Source organism: Zootoca vivipara, chromosome 8 (genome assembly GCF_965207765.1).
Source record: "Zootoca vivipara chromosome 8, rZooViv2.hap1.1, whole genome shotgun sequence".
NCBI classification, from domain to species: Eukaryota; Metazoa; Chordata; class Lepidosauria; order Squamata; family Lacertidae; genus Zootoca; species Zootoca vivipara.
The window spans coordinates 68,605,399-68,631,295 of record NC_142591.1 but is presented as its reverse complement, the minus strand read 5'-3'; the positions used below and the strand labels follow the sequence as shown (position 1 = coordinate 68,631,295).

At 42.1% G+C, this 25,897-nt stretch overlaps 1 protein-coding gene across 1 annotated transcript in view; it reads left to right on the top strand.

Annotated features, from left to right (window-relative positions):
• ANGPT1 (angiopoietin 1) overlaps positions 1–25,897 on the top strand; it is a 144,634-nt gene that overhangs the window by 101,903 nt on the left and 16,834 nt on the right. The window contains exons 5-7 of the mRNA XM_035125358.3: positions 875–1,002; positions 5,548–5,649; positions 16,730–16,899. Coding sequence (XP_034981249.1) covers positions 875–1,002; positions 5,548–5,649; positions 16,730–16,899 — 400 coding nt within the window. The remainder of the gene's footprint in view (positions 1–874; positions 1,003–5,547; positions 5,650–16,729; positions 16,900–25,897) is intronic.

Here is a 25,897-nt window from a genome sequence, read left to right as displayed (position 1 = left end):
GGTCCAGGTAGCATCAACACTCCCCATCTCTTTAGGCACCAGGTGAGGACTTGTCTCTTTCTGCAGGGCTTATCACTGGAGTCTCAAGTGGCTTTTGTGGCTATGAATGCTTCTGCCCAGTTTAGGCTAATTCACCAACTGCAGCTGTTCTTGGGCGGGATCTACACTGACCTGTTGAACATTCTTTCCCCCTATTGGAACGATATTAGATATGTCATCCTAAAACGTCACAAGGCATACTTGTTAATCAAAACATTTTTTTTTACCTTTGGTCTCTCCCCCCCCCCCGCGTCAAATGTAATCAATACCTGGCCACACCATTTTCCAAAATGCTGGTGGTGGTCACTGGTTGCTGTGCTCCACCTTCTGGTCTCACATTTTAATTCTTCCTCTCTCCCTCTGCTTCCTTTGTTATCTGCCCCTTGAATACTATGGGAGGGGGGAAAGGCAGGGTTTGAATGCAAAACACTCCCTAGGGACATATGAGCAGTGTTGCACTGATATAGCAGCATAAAACAATTAAAAATTAAGCTCTATGCACGTAAAAAGTAGGATGCCATGTGTCCACCTACATTATCAACAGATTCTGTAACCCTTCCTTAACTTTAAAAACCACGAGTGTAGATCTGCCCTTGGACCAGGATAACCTAGACTCAGTTGCTCATGCTGTGGTATCACTCTGCTTGTCACTGAATTAAATGGCTCTAATTTTCGGATACTATATTGATCTATTTATGAAAGTATTTTTATGCTGCCACATTGTAAAATATCAGAGCAGTGTGCAACCATTAAAAAAAAATACACCATTAGAAATAACACTGCAATGCGGCTGTTACTGCTGATGTCAACACCATGCTCGTTTTCTGTTTTTCAGTTGTACTAAAGAATACAAAAAGAGAAGATGACAGGCCATTCAGAGACTGTGCTGATGCATACCAAGCTGGCTTCAACAAAAGTGGCGTCTACACTATTTATGTTAATAACATATCAGAACCTAAAAAGGTAAATAATTTTTGTGGTTGTTTTTTTAAAAAAAACTGTTTCAGTAGATACTCAGCAGAGCTCAAGAGTTGGCCTTTTGCAATCTGGGTATCATATCTTTAAATTCTAATGCTGTGAGATAGGATGCACCCCTGGCCCATCTCCTCAATTTCTGCAGGAAGGGATTTAAACAGTAAATTGCAAGAACTCAGGCCAGGAGGAAGATGAATTTCAAGTAAGTCTTCAAAAGGTTTTATTTATGTAATGATAAGATGAATTCAAATAGGAATCTATTCCAGTACGATAAAGAGGCAAATAAAAATAAATTCCAGTGAAAATTTCCCAGGACAAGGCCCTGTTTCGCCAATTCTTCATCAGCAATGTTTTAATGGTCAGAGTGTACCAAGTATGTTTGCCTGAATTCATCTTATCATTTGAATTCATCTTAACATTACATAAATAAAACCTTTTGAAGACTTACTTGAAATTCATCTTCCTCCTGGCCCGAGTTCTTGCAATTTACTGTTTATTTCTGGAAGGGATTTAAAAGCACGTGTCTGCTTAGCAGGGATTTTGAAATTTTGCAGTGATAAGTTGCAATATTGTGCCTCAAAAAACAACAACACCCATGATCCTCTAAATACAAAGCCGTCTAAAGAAACTAGCAAGAAAAAGCAATGCTTGGAGCAGTGCTAGATAGTTTCAAAATGTGTGTCTCATCAGTGATCCACTTCACTGCTATCTCCAGTTACCAGAGGCAGAGAAGAAACTGTATTGGGTGCAGTCCCCTATGTACCACAATGACATCTTCCAACCAGTCCATCATTAGGGATGTAAGAAGTCATCCTTTTTCATTCTGCCATATATTAGTCACATGTGGCATTGTTTCCATTCAGCTACCGTTCGCCTGGATTTATTTCTTTACCAGACATGGGACAGAAAAGGGGGGGGGGAGAGATGACATCTCCCACTCCTGTTTCCATTTTGGGTGGAATTCTTTCAGCTGACATATGTCTGGAACTGGCAGCATCTAAAATAAAGTTGAGCGCTATGGTATATTTTAATGCTAAAACAACAACAAAAGCACACGCTTCCCTGGGGCTGTTGTAAATTTGATACATCTCTTATCAGTTAGGGGAGTTTCATTTCATTAGAATCCACTGCATTGTGATGATTCAGGTTATATTCCATCCACTATCAAGCAAAAAAAAAAGCAGAGCAATTCAAGTTCTTATGGGTATGTGCGTATTCAAGTTTTGACCTCAAAACATGTTAAAGGTGTTTAATAGCTGAGTGCCTTGACCTTGTCTGGGACATGAGCCAGTTGAGGACATTTGTTGGCTCAGATAGTGGTAAGCTAACATTTATAATCGGCCTGCCATTCCTGTTAATGTGGCAGGTGTTCCCTTCCATTGCTATGGAGAGGGCCAGACCACACAGTGAATAATTTAGTGCTGCAAATCCCTCTGTCATTGTCTGATTCCTCGTTTTTAATTTGCTACATTACTCAGAACAGTAAAACTCCCCAACCTGTTTAGGAACGGATTTTTAAAATAAATTTTAAAAATACACTTCAAGAAGTTTCCTGTATGTGTGGGTGTGCCCTCCCCCCAGCTGCCATATGGAAACATAAGTTTACAGACTGGTGTATGAGGATTTAATGTGCAAAAAAAAGTAGCCACTGTGTTTCTGGGAGCTTGATGCGAATGTTAAATAAGATACATGAATTGCTTTTAAAAGGCAGCTATAAATCAAAGGCCAGTGAAGCCACATGGTGCAGATAAATGTTTGCACTCAAATGTCATTGTGGGAGGAAGCAGAGAGCCAAATTGTTTTTCTCTAAGCAAAAGCACTTCTTTAGATTTTTTCTTTTTCTTTTTTTGATCTTCCCTCCTCAAATAAGGCTTGCATTTGGTGGCGGCGGGGGGGGGGGATGACGACGACGACATTGTACAATCCCCTTCCTCTGATACAAAATGCGGGGTTCTTGGGCTGCATAAAGCAGAATGGAAGTTCATTCAGTAGTGGGAACCGCATAACACCAGAATGGACAATACCCCTTGGAGTGAAAGGCATGGAATTGATTCAGCTAAGGATAAAATAGCATCCTTTGGACAATTATGAAGGAAACAGTTGAAAGGAATTGGGTAGTGACCCCCATGTGATCAGGCCATGTACAGCGTTATGTCACCAACTGGTGTCATGAGGTCCGCTTCCTTCTATGTTCCTGCGTGAGAATGCTGAGACCTGCACTGAATTCGTAACAACTTTTGTTAAAATCGTGCTCTAAACACCAGTGGAGCATGTAGCTTTGCTAAGAGATCACATTGAAAGGAACTCTGAAATACTTTCAACCAAACTGGAGCATGTGCATCTGAGTATGAAAATATACAGTGGTACCTTGGTTTAAGTACACGATTGGTTCCGGAAGTCTGTACTTAACCTGAAGCGAACTTTCCCATTGAAAGTAATGGAAAGTGGATTAATCTGTTCCAGATAGGTCTGTGGAGTACTCAACCTGAAGCGTACGTAACCCGAAGTATGAGTGTAATTGGTTCTGGAAGTCTGTACTTAACCTGAAGCGTACTTAACCTGAAGCGAACTTTCCCGTTGAAAGTAATGGAAAGTGGATTAATCCGTTCCAGACAGGTCCGCGGAGTACTTAAACTGAAAGTACTCAAACCGAAGCATACTTAAACCGAGGTATGACTATATAAGGAAATTGCTTCAAGTAAGAAGGCTGGGCAAAAACTGAAATGCCACTGAAAAGGGTTTTTCATTATTTTTTTCCTCCTTGGAAAGGGAAAGGGCTGATATATAGATATATATGGTCTGGCATCTCACATAAAAGATGTGCAGTATAAAGCACACAGTGGTGTGGATCCTTCATGCCATTTGCATGCACCTGCAGGAACATGGAAGTCACTGCCCAACCCTTCCCACATGTGGCCAACGGTGGTTGTGTGGGTCTCTTCCACCTAACTGTTACACTCTCTCAGCTGAGAAAGAATTGTGCTACAGATCCCACCCATCTTCAACATCAACTTTGTTGGTCTGGTCATGTTGTGCAGATGCCTGATGATCGTCTTCCAAAGCAACTACTCTATTCCGAACTTAAAAATGGAAAGCGTAATGCTGGTGGTCAACAAAAGAGGTTTAAAGACTGTCTCAAGGCAAATCTTTTAAAATGTAGTATAAACACTGACAACTGAGAAACACTGGCCTGCGAGCGCTCCAGTTGGAGAACAGCCTTTACCAAAGATGTCATGGGCTTTGAAAAAACTCGATCTCAGGATGCAAGGGAGAAATGTGCTAAGAGGAAGGCACACTTGGCAAATCCACACCATGATCAACTCCCTCTTGAAAACCAATGAGTCCACTGTGGAAGGATGTGTGGATCAAGAATTGGCCTCCACAGTCACTTACGGACCCATTGTTAAAATCGTGTTTATGGAAGACACTCTTACTCGGCTACGAGTGATCTCTGAAGAAGACGGAGGAGGAGGAGGAGGAGGAGGAGGAGGAGGAGGAGGAGGAGGAGGAGGAGGAGGAGGAGGAGGATGTTTAAACTGGACAGATACCAAAGCTGTGTTAGATAGCACCTGAGGAAAACAGCTCTAACAGAGCTGCTGGTGTGTGGAAAGGGGGCCTTACTTACATACCAGTAGTTAAATGCATGTGGGCAGAGGCATATTTTGCACAGTGTGAGTGGTGCAGCGCCTTCTCAAAGTGCAGTAAGTGGTTGCCTATCTTCGGAAAGGAGGCGTGAGGGCTCTGACAGGGTCAGATGATAGTGTAATTCAAAGTGTTGGTGCTGACCTTTAAAGCCCTAAATGGCCTCAGTCCAGTATACCTGAAGGAGCGTCTCCACCTCCATCATTCTGCCCGGACACTGAGGTCCAGCACCGAGGGCCTTCTGGCGGTTCCCTCGTTGTGAGAAGCCAAGTTGCAGGGAACTAGGCAGAGGGCCTTCTCGGTGGTGGCTCCTGCCCTGTGGAACGCCCTCCCAACAGATGTCAAAAAGGAAAACAACTACCAGATTTTTAGGAGACATCTGAAGGCAGCCCTGTTCAGGGAGGCATTTAATGTTTAATAGATTATTGTGTTTTATTCTTCTGTTGGAAGCCGCCCAGAGTGGCTGGGGAGACCCGGCCAGATGGGCGGGGTATAAATAATAAATTATTATTATAAATTATTATTATATTATAGTAACTCAAACTATTTGAAGGCTTGTTTTCCCTCTGCCAGGCTTAGCTTGGCTCCACTGCTGGTGGAGTTTGGATCTGGTGTAACTTATTCCAACTTGCTTTGTGCCAGCTTCTTGTGTATACAATTGCTCCCTGGGTCTTTGAGATTGAGAAATCCACCCTCCATGTTCAGTAACCCTCCCGTCCCCCCTTTTTTAGAATCTAGGCATTAAAAACATGGGTTACTATCTAATTTGCTTTTTTGCAGAGCTTTCTGAAGGTTCAGATTGGTCACTGCAGGAGGCAGGAAGCTGATTTGGATACATCAAGGGCCCAGATTAGCACAGTGAATCTTACGAGTGTATCTTCTTATGCCTAGGTTTTTTGTAACATGGAGACCTCAGGAGGAGGCTGGACAGTCATACAACACCGAGAAGATGGGAGCCTAGATTTCCAAAAAAGCTGGAAAGAATACAAGATGGTAAGCTGGGGTGGGGGGGTGGGGTTGCTTATAGGAATTCTATCCCTAGAATCCATGGGGATATTGCTATATAATCATTCTTATTTTGAAGCGGACACTGTGTCAAGAGCTTGTGCTGGGAATGTGGCCTTTAAACAGGAAATCCAGAAGAACCATGTGACTCATATAGCTATCTAAAGACCCCTTTCTTGATTTGCCTGTTTCATGCCTGTTTGAAGCACACAGGGAGATTTATCTCTGAAAGGAAACACGGAGAAATTACTAGTATTTTAAAGGAGAAAGCTGGTTTCAGGGCAGTCTCGAGCAGGTCGGGCGCCCTGGTGCTGAGGGGCGGAGATCGCTCCGGCGCCCCCGCCCTCGCAGGGTGCAGCATGGTTTTCGCGCGGCTTTGCCGCGCAGCGCCCCACCTACTGACCCAGCACACTGGGCCACCGGGACTCTACCTAGAGCCAGCCCTGGCTGGTTTGGATCACAGTCACTGTTCTGAGGTAAACTGCTATACTTGATACCTTGCCCTAGATCAGGGTTTCCCAAACTTGGGTCTCCGGCTGTTTCTGGACTACAACTCCCATCATCCCTAGCTAGCAGAACCAGTAGTCAGGGATGGTGGGAATTGTAGTCCAAAAACAGCTGGAGACCCAAGTTTGGGAAACCCTGCCCTATTCTTTTTTTAAAAAAAATAGCACAAATTATGTATTAAATTCAAGGTGGGGGAGCTACAGATGTTCAGGATTTTAAACCTGGAGATGGATAATCAGATGGTGAAGAAGATCTTTTCTCTATAGCCCAAGGATCCTCTCAAGGATCATCTTTCAAATATAATTCAGGCAATATTTTTTCATTTCTGCTTTTGCAGATAGAAATGTCTCGAGAATGACTAATTTATTTAAGAAATACAGAGACTGAAATCTTCCCAGCTGTAATCAAAGAATTATGTCTTTATCCTACAAAACCCATAAAAGCTTGTGTTACTCCATAGTCAGAAACATTGTTGACTCCAGCATTAGGGCTGTGGAGAGACTCATTGCTGGGATGCTCTCAGATGGAGATGCTATCTGAACTCGTGCCACCACATAGGTGTCCTTGTCCAAGTGGGTAGTAACTGCAACCCACTGAATGTTCCAGTCCAACCTGAAGGGAGCAGACCCATAAGCAGTTCGCATTCATGGGAAGAGTATATGTTAAAGGCAAGAGTTCAGGGTCAAGGTAGAACCATGGACAGCTCCAAGAGCAGCTCAGGCTGTAGATGGACTGACAGGAGCAAGCTCAAATGTTGCTTCAGCACCAGGCACTAAGACTAAAAGACAAAATGGGGCTGTTGCTCAGTCGAGCTGGCTTCCTCTGCCTCTGGTAGGTAAATGCACTTTGCCTGCTTTAGCAGCCATTGGCTCCACTATCACTGATGAGACTGTGGCTCTCTGTGAGAATGAATCGTCATACATTTGCATTACTTCTGCTAGCTGTGCAATAGTGGCTTGATGGGAAGTAGGTTTGTCTGGATTCAGTGCTGAAGGTATTTTCCTCTTCTATTTAAGGACAGGCAGACCCGCCTAAGTCCATTCTATGTCAGTTTCACTGTTCTCAATATATATATATATATTTAAAAAATCCTTCCAGTAGCACCTTAGAGACCAACTATGTTTGTCATTGGCATGAGCTTTCGTGTGCATGCACACTTCTGTAGATCTGTTATGTCCTATTTTTTGCAGGCTTTCCAAAATAACAGAAACAAAGTTCACATGTAAATTGTATGAAATTTGTATTCATTTACCCATAAAATATGCATTTTCAATACATTCCTTTTCATCCTAACGTACACATTCTGTGTGCTTACTAATGTTTTTTTTAAAAAAATGTGTACCTTCTGAGACCACTATTGCAGAGGAAAAATCCAAAGAAGTGGATAATCCAACTAATAGTTGTGTCCTACTGTGCAAGAAAACTCAGAAATGCTGAATTGGGTTGCTGCTCTCTCTCTTTTTTTTAAAGGACATAATGAATTTCTTTTTTTTTTAAAGAGATTTTTATTAATTTTTCAAACAAGAAATACACAAACAAGACATATAATATAACACTGTCCCTTCATTTTCCCTCCACCCACCGGTCCACTTCTGCCACCAGTAGGGCCCGTGTGCTTTAGGAAACAAAGGGGTCCAATTGTGGGTTGAGTTCTGCTTCCCCCCTCCCTCCTCCCTCCATATCCCCCCCCTGCCACTGAGAGAACAGGGAGGAAGGAGTTATGGGGATCTGCATCTCCCAACTCTTTCATAATCATATTAATAAACCTAGAAAAAAAAGAGGAAGAAAGAAAGGAAAGAAGGAAAAAAAAAACAAAAAGAAAATTGGGAAGAGTTCAAACTTCCCAGTTCTTATTATTTTGACATCTTAATTGTGACTCCCTCGGTTGTCTTCCTCATGGTTTTCCTTACAAATTCTGATTACTTGTGGCGAATTTTCCAACTCAGCTTCAAATCTTAATCTTATAATATTAACTCAATCCTCCTCCTTTTTCATGCTGCCCTCCCACAGGTCCCCTCCTGCCACAAGAGGTGCCTGCAGGGTACAGCACTTCCAAGGTTCCATTTCCTCCTCGCCCCTCTGGGCACCCCCTGCCACTGAGTGCCTCAGAGTAAGGAGAGGGGGGCAGGCAGCTTTCTGCCTAAACACCTCGCTTAACCTGCAATAATTTACAGTAACTTAAAAATTCTTTCCAAGCCATTCTTATACTCCCTTAAGGAAACATAACACTTTTTTCCCTTTCTTTTTTACATTCCATCTCCTCTCCCTAAGTCTTTTTCCCCCAATTGGTTCAGCATTTCCATTGTCATGCCAAGATTTCGAAGACCGTCTTTCAGAAACCAAAACAATACCTTTTAACTAAAGTTTTTACCCCACACCCATTCTTTCCCAAGTCCATCTCCAGGCCTTTGCCCCCCCCTGCCCCTGTCCTTCCCATCCCTCAAACACCCCACTCCACATTTTAACCCCTCCAGGATCTTCAAAACCATTAAACTTTAAGTCCCTTAGTCTCTCATCTTCTTGTTCTGGTTGTTTTTCTTCCTTTTGGAAGTCATATTTTGCTTCATCCCAAACAAATTTGTCACAGTCCAAGTCCTCTTCCAATTGTTTCTCCTCACACACAGTCTCAAAATCAGCAGTCTCCAAATTTAAATTTAAATTATCCTCTAAGTCCTGGACTTGGACTTCAATCTCAACTGGTGGTAAGTTGGGATGTTGCCATTCCTTGTAGAAATCTTCCCATGACAGCAAGTAGTTCAGTACAATCTCCTGAAAGGCTCGAGACAGCTTTGTTTTCATACCTCTCGTAACCGCAGATAAACAGGGGGTAGGGAACAATGGGTACTGGAAAATTCCTCTCTCAGACGATCGACTCCATTTTGGCTGTTCTTTCTCTTGATTCTTAACTCAGTCCCAAATCCATTCTTACTTCCAATTTAAATAGTTCTTTCACCTTTACAAACAATTTTTTCTGTTCACAGCAATGCAATCAATCCACCCGGTCTTTTAACAGTTTGACAGCTTTTGACAGCTGTCAAAACACTCTTCCCCTTAATGCCGCTGTACCTCAAGGGGTGCCGGACTCGGGGGCTGAGATGGTTCCAAAAAGTCTTTTTTTCCCTCTCGGGACCACAGTTTCAAATTCTTTCGTTATTCAGCTTTGGATTTTTTTTCCAAACGCCTCCCAGTTTCCCATTAGGAAGAGACCGGCTTCCGTTTCTTTAAGTCTCTCCTATTTTCCAATCAGCAAATTTAGGATCCCGATCAAAGTTCCACTTACTTCTTTAGGAATCTTTAGTATCAAATCGGAAGAATCCGCCGCTTGCCGGGTCAGGACTCGGAGCTTCGCTTCCCGGAGGTAAGATGTGGCCCAAAATGGCTCCCGCGGTTCAACCCCACCGGCTCACGATCGCTCTATTGAGCTCTCGGGCGGCGGGGGATCCGCCAAACGGAGCAGCCGCTGGACGCCTGAGTCATCGGAACTCTCGATCCGATGCTTTTACGGGGAGTCCGCTCGCTCTGCGGACTTCCCCCCCCTCCGAGAAGCCAGGGACCTCGGCACGCGAAGTCCCTGCGTCCTTCTCACCGCCGCGACGAACCGGAAGTCTAAAGGACATAATGAATTTCTACCATAGCTGCCAAGTTTTCCCTTTTCTCGCGAGGAAGCCTATTCAGCATAATGGAAAATCCCTTTAAAAAAGGGATAACTTGGCAGCTATGTTTCTACACCACCCTTATTCTTATTCAGTCACCTCCTCTGAACTCCTGTTCTGAAGTCAATAGATGGTGGTATCTAACACTGATTTGGGCTTTTCTGTTCTGCATTTAATCCCAGAGATAAAGGGACGACTATTTAAATAGTTGGGTTTTTTGTTCCATTATGAAAGTATTTATATATTGCCATTTGTATACTATAACATCAGGGTGGTGTACAAAAATAATTCACAATATATCAGTACAAAACAATCACTAAAATGACTGACGGGGGGTGGGGGTGGAATTAAACAACTGCATAGGCTGTCAGCATTTTTTTTTTAAAAAAAAGTCTTCAAGAGATGCCTGAAATTCAAAATTGATGATGCTTGCTGAATCTCTGCTGGAAGATTGTTCCACAGCATGGGGCTACTGTCACTAAATGCCCAAATGTAATTGAAGCCTAATGGGTTTCTGGAACACAAGGAACAACTTGACAGCACTTCTCCATATGATCTTGTGACAAATGAAATTAGCTTTCCTTGTGACCTCCAGAGGGTGCCAGGGTATAGAGAAGTTTCAAGACTTTCTGAAGGATGCCAGGGTACATCACAAGGCTAAAACTAGAAGACGTAATGTCAACCAACTTATTAAATTAGGAAGAAATTGTTCCTGATTAAATATTTTCCTTTTCCCCCCTCAAATGAGGTGTTGACTACATTTTTAAAAGGCTTTGTGTTTTCAGAGTTAGTCATGCCTACTTCACTGTTTCCATTCTGCTCTCACTACTAATGATTTTTTTAAAAGTGGAAAACCACTTTTACATGCATTTGTCAAACAAAAAATATTTGGCTTAGCTTGAAGGGTATGTTTTTCATCAAAATAAATATTCCGCATTTTTAAACTACTCATGCTATTGATTTTACGGTTCTTTGTTAATTTAAATACAGCTACTTTAGATTATTTCAGGTCCTTGTTTCTGGCTCGTGGCATACTTAACTAGGATAAGGATGTGCATTATATTCAGATGAGTTCCAAACCATGGCAGGGGACTTTGGTGGGTTTGAGGATTTCTAGAGGTGAAGGCAGATCTCTTTTGAGGTGGTATGAATTGAACAGGGACCCCTGAAACACTCTGTGGTGCCTCAGCAATCTAGACATTAAAGGGGGGAAATGCTACAGACAGGCATCTTCTGGAAGCAAAATTAAATGCCTATAAGCCTACAATATACGAGAAAGGCCAGGGTGGATTATGAGAAATGGGAGAATAGTGGCTCAGTTATCAAGAGTCCAGGTATATGCTACTGCTTCACCAAACTGTTTGCAGCTGGGTGAAAGGAGAAGGTTGAGTGGTATGGATGGACAAGATCAGAGGAAGAAACTTGCTGTGCCAAAAATCATGTAACCAGAAGCCGAGACACTTCCACCCCACGCAGTTCAGCAAACCTATTAGATAAAACCACAAGCCACCACATACATCCTTGTTTAATTAATTTATAGTCATTTCTCAGCTACTGAACAAAAAGCTGATCGCACTTTCTTTGCCTGAGCTTGTGGTAAAAAGAATCCGCTATCCTCCCTTTGTGAATGTTACTGGATAACATCTGTTTGAGGAATTGTGTTGACGTGCGGCTATATATCTGTTTGGTTCGGCGGAGTACAGCATTTCTTGGGATGCTGTAATAAATGCGACCCATGTATTATTTAAATAATACCCATATGGCAGCCTTCCCTGGTCAGAAAGGACAAGGAGAGTTCAGCTCTAGCAAAAAGAGTTGTTTCGTAACGCATAATGCTTGGCTGCATTGTATATAAATTATGTTGGGGAAATTATAGCCCCCTTCAGAAGATTTGCTTATGCATTGCAGACGGGTGTACCACTTAGCCTTGCCCCAGACATCACATCTTCCAGCTTCACCATACCACACAAACATCTAAAGTGCAGAACCCTGAAATATCAGGTCCCCAGATGTGTGGATGCACTGGAAAAATGGAAGTAGGGTGAAGCAAAAATCCACTAACACTCACCATCCACACAGGAGAGGGGAAATTGCAAAGGAAGGCCTCCCTCCCCTACTCTGGGCAGCCTATCCAGAAGGATACCATGACTGATGGTATCCAAAGCCTTCAAGAGAAGGCTCTCTCACCCCTCTCTCAGCAAAAGTAATCTCACAGGGTGACTAAGGCAGTTTCAGTTCCAAAATCAGGCCTAAAGCCCCACTGAAATGGACCTGGAAAATCCCATTTCATTCCAGAGAGCCTGGAGCTAAACATTCACTGAAACACAAAATAGGAGGTCAAGTCACATAGGATTCCCAATCAGCCTCCTACCTAAGTACTAGCTCAGGCATAGGCAAACGCGGACCTCCAGATGTTTTGGGACTACAATTCCCATCATCCCTGACCACTGGTCCTGTTAGCTAGGGATCATGGGAGTTGTAGGCCAAAAACATCTGGAGGGCAAAGTTTGCCTATGCCTGTGCTAGTCAGACTCAACCCTACTTAATTTCTAAGATAAAATGGGATTGGGTTATTTCAAATAGTATTGTGGCAAGAGGAGACCCCGCTCTGGTTTCTCAAACAGGTCTCCTCATGCCTCATCTTCCTGGGTGAGAGAAGAGAAAAACCATGGCTGCTTTGTGGTTGTCTGAGATTTGGCTCAGGTGGGTGAGCTAGAAGACAGCCAGTGGGTCTTCTGCAGGCACATGGAAGAGGCATGAGGATGCACACCATTTGTAGCCAAACTATGGAATTTGTTACTAGAAGATATAGTGATGGTTGTGAAGGAAACGGGCTGCTTAAAAAGAAATAGAAATATTGTATATAGTTTGGTTTGGAAATCAAGGGGTTAATTTGCTATCTCTCTTAGATAAGCATCTCAGGACATTTTAGGAAATAATGAGGTAAGGTGTGGATTCTGGGTGGGCCAGTCTACAAACGGGATTCAGACAAAAGTGCACTTCTTTGATGTTTGTGTCTGTTTGTAGTCTGGGATATGCAAAGGTATATTTAGCTAGCTACTTGCAATGAATGTCAGACTGGCATGGATCTCAAGAAGAACAATAAATCATGTAGGTGTTGGAAGATGACAAGCCAGAGGAAGTTGCAAACCGCCAATAAGGTTTCTAGGACTTTTAACTTTAAGGCCTTAACTCTCAGCTGTTGGGATAAGTTCAAACTGCTTTTGTTTCCTGTACTTTGCTCCTCGTGCGGGATTGATTGTGTCTACTAAGAAACTAATGAAGCTTAAGCATCAGGGCCCCTAATCCCAGAGGAGCCCCAGGAGTGACTTTATTCAACATTGCTTTTTTTAATAAATAAAAAAAATGGGTCTAGTAGACGTGATATGAGTCGCACAACTCAAATTTATCAATTTTGTGTTAATCAAAGTTTGAGAGTCAGCAGCGCAAGTGTTGTAAAGGTTTGGTAATATGTCACAGAAGAACCCCATTGAAGAAGGTAACAGTCATTACCCAGACCTCTTTGCTGGTTGCAAAGGGGCCCCCATGACCGTTCAAGCTTCAGGCCCCCAAAATATAGGCCCACCACTGATTGTGTGCATGTAACTATTCATATGTTTAAAAAATTCTCCTAAGGACATCCTTTCTATTTATCCTTTTCATTAGCTTTTAATCTTGGTGCATGAAACCTTGTGGTCTCTATTATTTTAACCACCCACCCTTAACAACCAAACCCCACAGTAGAGGTGTTTTGGGGGGGAGTTTGTGGCTTTTTGGCACAGGCAGCCTGGGTGAAACGAAGACTTTGACCTTGTGGTAGAAAACATTAATCATAAGGGATGGCAAACAGAGAGGAACACTCTGGTTGGCCAGATCTCCCTTCCTCTGCTTAACCAAAGTGTGGATGGGGATATTATGACAGGTGTCCACAACCTAAATGACTTTAAAAGGGCATTTGACAAATTCACAGGGTATAAGGTTATCAATGTTTGCTAGCTTTGATTGCTATTCTTACCATTTTGAATTTATTGTTGTTTCCCCCCTCGCAAAACATTATACATATTGTTTATGGTGTGTGTGTGTTTTTTGTTACTGCCTTGTGAGAAATATCTAAAAAGTGGGGTGTGCATAAAAAAAGAAAGAAAGAAATCATGAACAGTAATAAAATTATTGCCAGAAATGTTCAAAGACTGCTGCGTATTCCCATGTAAAGCTTGAGAATCTCCCCGATTATTCTTTATAGTCCCTGGAAAGGCATGCTTGCTGAGATTGGGAGTGGGGGCCTTACCCTGACATATTAACTGCTTTCTTCAGTGGGCTATCTGACAAGAGATGAACCCATAGGCTATACTGTCTGTGTCTGGTTTCAATTTGGGGGCAGCGCCTACAAAAGAAGCCAAAGCTTCCTATGGACATTATCAGACAAAATAAACAACGCAAGAGAGAAAATGGTTCAATGACGCTGAAGGAAGACGACTCAAATAGGATACCCTTATGAAATTTGCCAATGGTGATAAATCCCTTTTGCACCATCCATAGGATTTCCCCCTGTCCCCTTGTTGACATCGAGTCTGCAACTTCTGAGTGGCTCTATTAAGAGTCATGCAAGATCCTTACAGTTGCTTTCAAAACTCACATAGACTCCCTGACCCTTTTTGTTATTCCAGCTTTGCTAATTGCAGCCCAATTAAAGGGAAATGTAGATTGGCCATCGGTGGTTCTTGCTAAGTAGCTGAAACATAATAAAACGTCATTTGTCTCCACTTCCCTTTGTTATATATCCCTCAGATCAGAACGTCACTGAAGCAACATTTTTTACAATTGACCATTGTTATTGGACACGACTGGTTTAATGTAGCCATATCAGATCGCACCAACACAAATGGTGGTCTTTATAACTGCGGGCTCATCACATTTGCCCTGTGATGTCCAGGCACAGGGCTGAGAGGTTTTAGGTTTGTCCTCCTACTTTCCCCAGGAAAACCTGCTGTATACTGCTGAATTGGAACAAACGTCAGTCAGGTTTTCTGCAGATTGACATTTGTTCCAATTCAGCAGTAAACAGTGGGGTTTTCCAGCCCCCCCCCAAAAAAACAGGACAAAAGAAAAACCACCCCGACTTGTGCCTGGAAATCACGGTGGCTGGGGGGTGGAAGAAACAATGGAACAAAGGAAAGTGTGGGTGAGCCCTGCTTCTTACTCCTTGCCAGAGCCAAGGAAAACATCCTCCCCATTGCAATAAGGAGAGCCGAGTGATGCATTATGTCCTTAGACCCATTAGGGCGCAAAGCCCTCTAAAGTGATGTCCAACAGAGCTGTCCAGGGTCATGTCTTTTCTTCTAGTGCATTCAGCACCAATGCTTGCTGCTTTGCCACTTCAGCTGCACAACCAGGCACACAATGCCAATGGCTCTATGGGAAACGCCAGGTGTCCTAAGGGATAAAGGCATGCCACTTAAATGACAGTGTGCCATTTAAAAACACACCACAAGGGCAATTAGCTGTCTCCCAAATCAATGTTGCCTTTGCTTGCCAGGTTGTTAATTTTATTTCAAGGTCAGCAGGAGCTTAAATATTGCCAATTTGATTGTGCGCACGGGCATGCACACGTGTGTGTGTGTAGAGGACTGCTGAATGTCCCAACCAGGCCAAAATTATGAATAAAAATAACATTATGTTGTAATTTCAAGAGCCTTATCAAGTGGGCAAACACATGTGGCTTAACTGTAACAGGCCTTTATAGATATGGTAATCCTTTTGGCCTGCCATTATGTTTTGGTAGTAGTGGTGTTATTTTTATTTTATGACACTTTTCTACACAGATGTTCCTAATGTGGCTCACAACAAAAGTGTAGAACCTATCGGTTTGGAAAACACATGCTGTCTTCTTTCTGTTTTTCAAAAGGACTTTCCTTTTCAATGTCATGTATTAGCAGACAGCTATTTTAGCAGCTAATGCTGTCCATCTCTCCCATTCTCTCCTGGGAATTTTTTTACCATCCTTTTTTGCATTTTCTAAACAACATGAGTTGCATTCAAACTAAGTTTAGCATTATTATTCCTTTAATTTTATAAATAAATTCATTTTCAAATCCTAGAATAATTAATAGCTTTAAAGCCATAAAACCAACTCTTTAATAAAATTCCACATGCATAGGGGAGGTATGCAGTGCACTCGTTCTACAAGTGCAAGGATTTATGCTTGTGCAATGGGATTCCCACTTCTCCTGCCCCTGCAAATGCCCTGTATCCTTATCAAATTTGATCCAGAGGGTTGGGGGAAATTCCAGAGCAAATTTAGGGGGTAAAGGAGAAGAAGAGAGTAGAAGTTCCATTGCTCAAGCAGAAATCTTTGTGCTAACAGAACGGGTTGCCTAGCACTACATTGGATACAACCCAGAAATATAATTAATAATTACCAAAGTAATATAGCAAAGTAATTAATAGAGTATAAATGTTCTGTCCAGCAGAAGCAAGAGCAAGGTCTACCAAAATCAATTGGAAAATTAGGGTATCATGGCTACCTTAAGCATGACTAACTTTGTCTGGATCCAACCTGATATATTTTAATGCTTTTGCAAAGAGTACATCTGATCTGACCTAAAGCTTGCCATGTTTTAATAAATGAGGGGTTGGGAAAAATAAGCAATAACTCTATGCCTCGAACATGAGGAAACTTTCATAGCAATCACATGTCATCATAGTCAACAAACGGTAGCAATAATAAAAGTTGTCAAAGAAAACACGAGCTCATATTTCCAAATTGCATCTGACAACTTCAATAATATTGTGGGTATTAGTCAAGTTTTATCACAACTGTGAAAGTTGGTTTCCCTTCAAGTGACAGTTTAAGTGTTAAAGAAATGTAAGCAAAGATCAATAAATTGAATATTATCTCTTTTTTCTAGGGCTTTGGTAGTCCTTCTGGTGAATATTGGCTGGGGAATGAGTTTATCTTTGCAATAACCACTAGTCAAAGACACTATTCTCTAAGAATTGAACTAATGGATTGGGAAGGAAGCCGGGCTTATTCACAATACGATAGATTTTACATAGGAAATGAAAAGCAGAATTACAGGTGAGTCTAAATGTTTTTGTCACCGTGTGCATGTAATGAATTAGAAACTCACTAACCAAACATATACAATTGGAAGGTAGCTTTTAGTAGATGGAATATGAGAAAATATATGAAGCTCGTTTACATGAATCAGACTATTCTGTATTGTCTGCACTGACTGACATACTTGTTGACATATAAGATATCCATATACAGTGGTGCCTCGCTAGACGAATTTAATTCGTTCCACGGGTCTTTTCTTATAACGAAAAATTCGTCTAGCGAATCCCATAGGAATGCATTGAATTTTTTTTGAATTTGTTTTTGCCCATAGGAACGCATTAATTGAATTTCAATGCATTCCTATGGGAAACCACGATTTGCTAGACGAATTTTTCGTAAAACGAATTCGTCTAGCGAGGCAACCTCCGCTCTAAAAATCCTTTCGTTAAGCAGGGCATTCGTTAAGCGAGGCACCACTGTACTATGGACATGTAGATATAAAGTGGTCATGTTTGACAAGGCATCCCCATTCTGCTGGTATAACGTTCTAGAGATATTTCCCACAACTACCCATGTTTACTTCAAAGTATGTCTCATTATGTTCAGTGGTGTTTACCCCCAGGTAGGTGTGCAGATCGCGTTCTTGCTAATAAAGAGTTAACTCAAACTTGCACAGTGTGATTTACTGCTGGCTTGCTCCTGACAGTAGGTGTGCATACAGTTGTAGCCTAAAAGAATTTAAGTGCTTGAATCAGCCCTCTGAAATACAGCGACTTTTTTCTTTTCTTTTCTTGAATTCACTGGATATATTGTTGCACCTAAATCATGTCACTGAGCCAATTCCTTGGCTCAAAATATGAAACTTGGGACTCATAATGCTCACCTCATTATTATTTTTAAAGTTCTGACTGTTTCTCTGGCTTGGATTATAATCTGAACCAGAGAAGAACTCCTCCACACCACAAATCTTTCCACCATTCACCTATCTTGCAGGGAGGCAATGAAAGAAGGAGGTATCTCTGCCCCCCCCACTCCCCCTGGTGTATAGATCATTATTATGGTGGTGACACGGATGCTAACTGACTGGGAAAGGTAATTTACCCAGGGACCTGCATTTCTGGGAGCTTCCTATACCTGGTTGCTGCCATGACATTGTTCCCAGTGCCAGGGAAAAACGGTGAAGGGTGTGTCGGAGAGAGATACAACTGTCCTTGCCTGTAGCATAGCAGCTGCTGCCACTGCTATTTGCAGGGAGAAGAATAGAGTTGAGAGCTGATACTACCTTATTGCAAATCCAGTTCCATCATCTGCAGTGCAACAAGGTTCATTTTGGTTTATAATCAGGTTTAGAAATCACCAAACTATTGAATTTTGACTTAATTTTATGCATGTTTTGAAAATACTGGGGGGAAATAATGGTGGTGGGTTTTTTTTAAGCCATAAAAAAATTCTGCTTACATCAGTTTAAACCCCAAAGATTAACATTTCCCAAGGTAGAAATAAGAGACTAGCTAGTGATCTTATAGCTGAGATTAAGCTGCACAGTTCTCTCTCTAGCCAAGCTCAGTTTCTTATCTGTTGGAGCCAAGATCCATCAGTAAAAGGGGAATCTCATGGACTTGATATACTGGTGCTTGTCTCCTTATTGCCCAGCTTGTCTAGTACAATTTCAAAGTCTGTAAACTCACAAAATCATATGGATGACTTTCTATTAACACAAATGAAGGCAAAAGCACTCTTGTCTCTCAGCACCCGAATATAGCCTCATCTAGCCAAAGTCAGGCTACATTCAGAAGGACTTTCAGAAGTTCCATTTTTCTAATGTTTCTTTACATGATAATTTCCATGTTTTTTGTGATCTTTCACAGGATGTAAAAGCATAATCTAGTTTAGCGATTATTTCCATGTTATTTGCGGCCAGGAAAAAAAAATCCATTTGTTAACCTGGAAAATCACAGGAGTTTTCAGTTGTAATTTTGCATGATGAAATATGGGCCAGTGTTCCGGCATACTGTTCTTCCCTCCACATCAATCCAAAAGCCACAGTACCATGATGCAACGGGTAATGCAGTGTGAAAGGAACATTAAAATCCAGAATAGAAGGGCTAGCTTTGTAATCGGGAAAAGCACATCTGAATGCACCCTTAGTCTCAGATTTTAGTCTCCAGCTTTTCCCTCCAGCTGGAGCACAGTTCTGGCACCTCTCAGGAGGGCAGCATTGTGGGCTGGTGCTCCCCTGTCCTGCTTTGTGCTTTTACTTACTTCTGAGAAGTCCTAAACAAATATTTCAAGTCAAAATGCAAGCTGGCCAGCATGTGTGAGTCTATACTTTTCTTTAGATCTATGACTCCACCTATCTCCTAGCCAGGAGGGTGGGGGCAGTTCATCTTTCTCTTTCTTCAATCTGTCTCCTGTGTAGTGGCAGTGGGTTTTAAGGTTTCCAGCCAGGCTTCTACTGTTGCACATGTGTGCATTTGTGTGAGGGCCTTTCAGAGCTGCCTTGGCCATCTGCCTGAATATAAGAGAACGAGGGAGATGGGGGCACATTTATTTGACCTACACCAGAACCAGGAGGGACCCCCAAACCAGCTAGGGAGGCAGCTTGCTTTAGTTGTTACAACATCTGTTGTCAAACCAGTAAGGAAAGGTAAAAGGTAAAGCACCCTTGGATGGTTAAATCCAGTCAAAGGTGACTATGGGGTTGTGGCACTCATCTTGCTTTCAGACAGCTTTCCAGGTCATGTGGCTAGCATGACTAAACTGCTTCTGGCACAACAGAATGCTGTGATGGAAGCCAGAGTGCACAGAAAGGCCATTTGCCTTCCTGCACAGCGGTACCTATTTATCTATTTGCACTGGCGTGCTTTCGAGCTGCTAGGTTGGCAGGAGCTGGGACAGAGCAACGGTAGCTCACCCCGTCATGGGGATTTGAACCGCCGACCTTCTGATTGGCAAGCCCAAGAAGCTCAGTGGTTTAGACCACAGTGCCACCCACATCCCTAATGTCAAACCAGTATCTGTTCAGGGCTGCCCCGAGCCACCCGGTGACTTATTGTAACATGTTGAGTCGAGACTGCCCTGGTTAAAATGATCAGGTCACAGGTGAAAATTATCTGACATTATGGGAAGGCGCAGGCTGGTCAGAGTAGTCAAAACTAATCCTATGTGTCAATTTATATTGTGCCATCATGATATTTTACAAAGTAGCATAAGTCATGCAGCGAGAGCTGCTAAAATAATGAGGCGTGTTACCAATATGCAAATCTCTTCATCTTGGGAGATTTAAGCTTGGCCAATGGCCTCCCCCCCTCAGTTTTTTTTTAACCAAACAATGTTGATCATCAAGGCGTTAGTGTAGGAACTTGTTACAGCCTCGTGAATAAAAAGTCTCACTTCCCTTGCCAAATCTAGGATGGCTACAGAAGTTGGCTGAGGAACTGAGGAGGGAGCTAAATGTTAAGGCTGGATGCCAAACAGCTGGCCAACCTACCACAGAGCAGAGCGTGTCTGTGCCTTTGATGGCGCAACTTTCATTGGTTCACATTGTGCATAGCAAGCCCAAGAAGTGCCTACTGAGCAAAAAATCCATTATTGCTTTCTTTTCGCATTGCTAGTTGCCGGTTGCATCTACTCTGAATATCCCCCATGGGAAACAGACTCCTTTCAGGCAAGCAAATGATCTTTCTTGCTGATGAAACTATTAACAGCAACAATGGTCCTGCATCCAATATTTCCTGTTTGCAAGAAAACACGGAGCAAGGATGCGCTGCATTTTTAACTTCCAAATACTACCATTTCCATCAGGAATAATAAGAACCAGCAAAGAAACTGGTTTCCAAGTTGGCCTGGGCATTAGTTCAAGGAAACCTAAAATAGAAAACAGAAAACAACGTGAAGGAGTGAGGGGGGGGGAAGCCTTGGGAGGTGGAAGAAGCGCTTTGTTTGCATTCAGCACACTAATGCCTTATCAAAGGACAAATAACGCTGCTCCAACATTTCCTTGCAATCACTGATGTAAGGATTCAGAGGCTATGGAGTGATATATTATGCCTGAGAAAATATGGAAAATCATTTTTCATGCAGCTCAACAAAACACTATAGAAAGTTTTGATTCAGCCTGGATCATTCCCAATTGGTGACTTCAGACATGTTCTGCTTATTCTCCTAACTGTTTGTATTTCCTTCTTTCTACTACTTTTTATTAGCCTAAAGGATCTCTGATTTGAAAGCAGTAATGCTGAACACATGTACATTAAAAAAATATCCTCACTTTTCAGAACCATACAGCTCATAGCTGCCAAGTTATCCCTTTTTTTCAGGGATTTTCCATTATGCTGAATAGGCTTCCTCGCGAGAAAAGGGAAAACTTGGCAGCTATGATACAGCTGCAATCAATATATATATATATATATATATATATATATATATATATATATATATATATATCTGAGAAGGCAAGATAAAATATATCCCAGATGGGTATAAAAAAGTGCGAAGGAGCTTAGAGTATTGGCTGATAATAAGTGGCATTTACTAATCAATGCTGAATGATGATCTATTTCCTGAATTTGAACGTATCTCATCGATTTATATGTTCTTTAATATTACTTTCTGGCAGTATTTGCATGCAGAAATGATTAAACTGGTTATCTCCAAGTATCCTTTTAGACCACAGGGTAACTCTATTCAAGCAAGGGCCGTTTAGATACACATTTTAAATAATGGCTAAATATTCTTATTTACATTCCAGGGGCCAAATTAATCTCTTTCTATATCTATACGAGGAAATAAAGAGAGTTAAACAGAAGACTTTGTAATCATGGGGAATGCACATTTGTTTCTGGCATGCCTTGCATATACTTTTTGAGCTTTCATGTGTGTTTGTTTCAAATTAGAATATTTGGCTGAAACAAATTTTCACATTAGCATTCACATTCATCAGATGTATTTGATTTAAATAGTATACACCAGAACATAAACTTCTCTCTGATTTTGCAAGCAAAATTCAGATGGGAATTTACTAAATAATGTGGCTGGGAGAAAATATGGAGGGGGGGCAATGGCAAGAAGCAGTGTGATGGGAATTAATGAAACAACCAAACAACGTGTTGCACTGAACATGGGGATAGCATCCTGCCATTACATTCTCCACTCTCAAATATAATGTGGGGGACATTTCACCCATCCCATGAGATTGCCTTCTTGTGCTTTCCCCTGCCTCCAGCCGCATCAACAGCCAATAATGGTATCAGAGCTAGGGAAGGGCATAATATTATGATATCACAATGGGAAGGATGTACTCCAGAACAGCCTAGGTGGGTTGGGACACCCAATTTTCTTTTTCTCTGGTTACAGAACCTCCAAGTTCTCATCAACTCAATCATAACCCAAATGAGCTTGTTCAAGCCATATGTCTGTAGAACACAACGCGGTAGAATGCAACGCATAATAAGATTTTAGCAGGTGTGCTTTCTGTACATATTTTGCAAACGTTCTCAACATGGAGATTTATTCCTGCATTCAACAGTCTACCATGACTTCTCGGGAATGACTTGGAATATACCAAAACGTGGAGTGATTTAATCTAGTACCCATTAGCAAGAGGCCCATTTTGGAACAACGCCAAAGTGCTTTATCAGTTGAGTGACCAAAGTCCGAAGTGGCACTGTGTGAGCTACCTCTGAGCATTAGCAAACGTTAAGAGAAACGTTGTTTGGCTAGCTGAAAGCTGACGCTATTGTTCTCGTAAGGTTTGTAAACTCACAGTTGTAGCTTAATCCAATCAAATCCCAGTCCATGGAATATGTTGACAGCTAGACAGGACACATTCATTCATCATCTATCAATTTCCACCCTTCACCCGCCTTGTGTTGTTTTTTTCTAAAAAAGAAAATAAAAGAAAGCTGTCATCAATTATCACTAGGTATTTGCAGTAGGTGTGAGCCAAATGCTTCAAAAAATACAGGGTTTGTTTTGTCTTGTTTCTTGTTTCTTGGTTAAAGCTTGCCTCCCCATGATCTGTCTGCCTCCACCCCATGCTCATTAGTTGCACAGAAATTCCTCCTCAAGGTGCAGGGGGAGAAATCCTGGGAGAAGGGGTGTGGCCTAGAGAGAGGGTTGGGAAGGGCCAATTCAGAAGCTTGGTGCAATTTTTGCTGGAGGTGTCCTGTCACTGATCTACGTCATGTCCTGATCATGTCCTGTTGATGCTCTAGTTCAATACTCCTGCTCTCCTTTCTCATGCTTCTTAACCTTCCTTCTGGACTTCGACAGCCATTCCAAAAGAGGACATCTTTAAATAGAGGACTGTCTTTGGTAAAGCAGGCCATCCTTGGACATGGTGAGGCAGGAGATTCCACAAACAAGCAATTACGTGAGACTTTTATCTGTATGGAAAACTAAGACCTGCCAAATACATGATTGCATTAAATCTCCCTGACAATCTGCTGCAAACCGAACCATGCATAAAGCAAACTCATTATTTAGTGGTCTTTATTACTCTGTTTAGCAGTAATAACAAGCCCCATGTACCTAATTCCTGATTCTATTTAAAGAGACAGAGTCATAATTCTGAACTGCAGATTTTTTTTTATAAGGCCATGACTCTGATTTTTAAAAGAAGAAAAAAAAGTGTTCAGGGTTCAGTCTGAACCCTCCTGGCCTGGTCAGTATGGCACCAGCTAACAGCTTAAAGTATAAATAGATGACAATGAGTGAACCTTTCACTCATATCTGACTCTAGGAGCCACAAATGACGCCATGGGAGTAGAAATATGTTTAACAGGCTGTTTGTGTTTTTCAAACTGGGGTCTTAGTGGCACATAATTCATCTTGGCACTTCTTGAAACCCACATTATGTCCTTAGAAAGCAAATCAAGGATTCCAAGGCAACATTTATTTATTTCAAATTTCTGTAAACATTTCCAGGAATACCCTCTCCAGTTCTTGATTTTTCTGCACTGATTACCTACACTTAGAAATTAGCTGCTTTTTAAAGAACTTCGTGCCCTGAGTTTGTTGTTGTTTAGTCGTTTAGTCGTGTCCGACTCTTCGTGACCCCATGGACCATAGCACGCCAGGCACTCCTGTCTTGCACTGCCTCCCGCAGTTTGGTCAAACTCATGTTCGTAGCTTCGAGAACACTGTCCAACCATCTTGTCCTCTGTCGTCCCCTTCTCCTTGTGCCCTCCATCTTTCCCAGCATCAAGGTCTTTTCCAAGGATTCTTCTCTTCTCATGAGGTGGCCAAAGTATTGGAGCCTCAGCTTCACGATCTGTCCTTCCAGGGAGCACTCAGGGCTGATTTCCTTAAGAATGGATAGGTTTGATCTTCTAGCAGTCCATGGGACTCTCAAGAGTCTCCTCCAGCACCATAATTCAAAAGCATCAATTCTTCGGCGATCAGCCTTCTTTATGGTCCAGCTCTCACTTCCATATATCACTACTGGGAAAACCATAGCTTTAACTATACGGACCTTTGTCGGCAAGGTGATGTCTCTGCTTTTTAAGATGCTGTCTAGGTTTGTCATTGCTTTTCTCCCAAGAAGCAGGCGTCTTTTAATTTCGTGACTGCTGTCACCATCTGCAGTGATCAAGGAGCCCAAGAAAGTAAAATCTCTCACTGCCTCCATTTCTTCCCCTTCTATTTGCCAGGAGGTGATGGGACCAGTGGCCATGATCTTGGTTTTTTTGATGTTGAGCTTCAGACCATATTTTGCGCTCTCCTCTTTCACCCTCATTAAAAGGTTCTTTAATTCCTCCTCACTTTCTGCCATCAAGGTTGTGTCATCTGCATATCTGAGGTTGTTGATATTTCTTCCGGCAATCTTAATTCCGGCTTGGGATTCATCTAGTCCAGCCTTTCGCATGATGAATTCTGCATATAAGTTAAATAAGCAGGGAGACAATATACAACCTTGTCGTACTCCTTTCCCAATTTTGAACCAATCAGTTGTTCCATATCCAGTTCTAACTGTAGCTTCTTGTCCCACATAGAGATTTCTCAGGAGACAGATGAGGTGATCAGGCACTCCCATTTCTTTAAGAACTTGCCATAGTTTGCTGTGGTCGACACAGTCAAAGGCTTTTGCATAGTCAATGAAGCAGAAGTAGACGTTTTTCTGGAACTCTCTAGCTTTCTCCATAATCCAGCGCATGTTTGCTATTTGGTCTCTGGTTCCTCTGCCCTTTCGAAATCCAGCTTGCACTTCTGGGAGTTCTCGGTCCACATACTGCCTAAGCCTGCCTTGTAGAATTTTAAGCATAACCTTGCTAGCGTGTGAAATTAGCGCAATTGTGCGGTAGTTGGAGCATTCTTTGGCACTGCCCTTCTTTGGAATTGGGATGTAGACTGATCTTCTCCAATCCTCTGGCCATTGCTGAGTTTTCCAAACTTGCTGGCATATTGGGTGTAGCACCTTAACAGCATCATCTTTTAAGATTTTAAATAGTTCAGCTGGAATATCATCACTTCCACTGGCCTTGTTATTAGCAGTGCTTTCTAAGGCCCTGAGTTATAGAATGCCAAACTGTTTATATGAACACCCTATAACCCAGCTGAGACATCACTATAGTTGGGCTGTTGAAGACAGGCTTTGCAGCCGCTTACATAATCTGATTCCCTCGTTTCCCAGTATGAGTAATCCACAAGCCAGAAACAGAACCCTAGATCAAACTGTGCCTTCCATTTCTGATCTGGGGACAAACAATGGTTTGAATAAACCATAGGTTCCATGCGTAGAAGAACACAGCAATCTATGGTTTGTCCAAACCAGGGAGTCAATGGGAGAATTGGAATATACAGGTATAAAACATAACAGCCAAACCTCATTGTTTGGTCATCATGTCTGTACTTGGTGTATGTTTCAAACTACACACATTCCTTAGGCATCTCTGTATCTCTGACCAACTCATGGGTTCTACACAACCCACCCACCCCCTTGCCTCCACATTAGCATTACAAGGCAAGCACTACCGGTAGTGTGGCAACCTCTTGTTTTCCATGCAATAAGGGATGG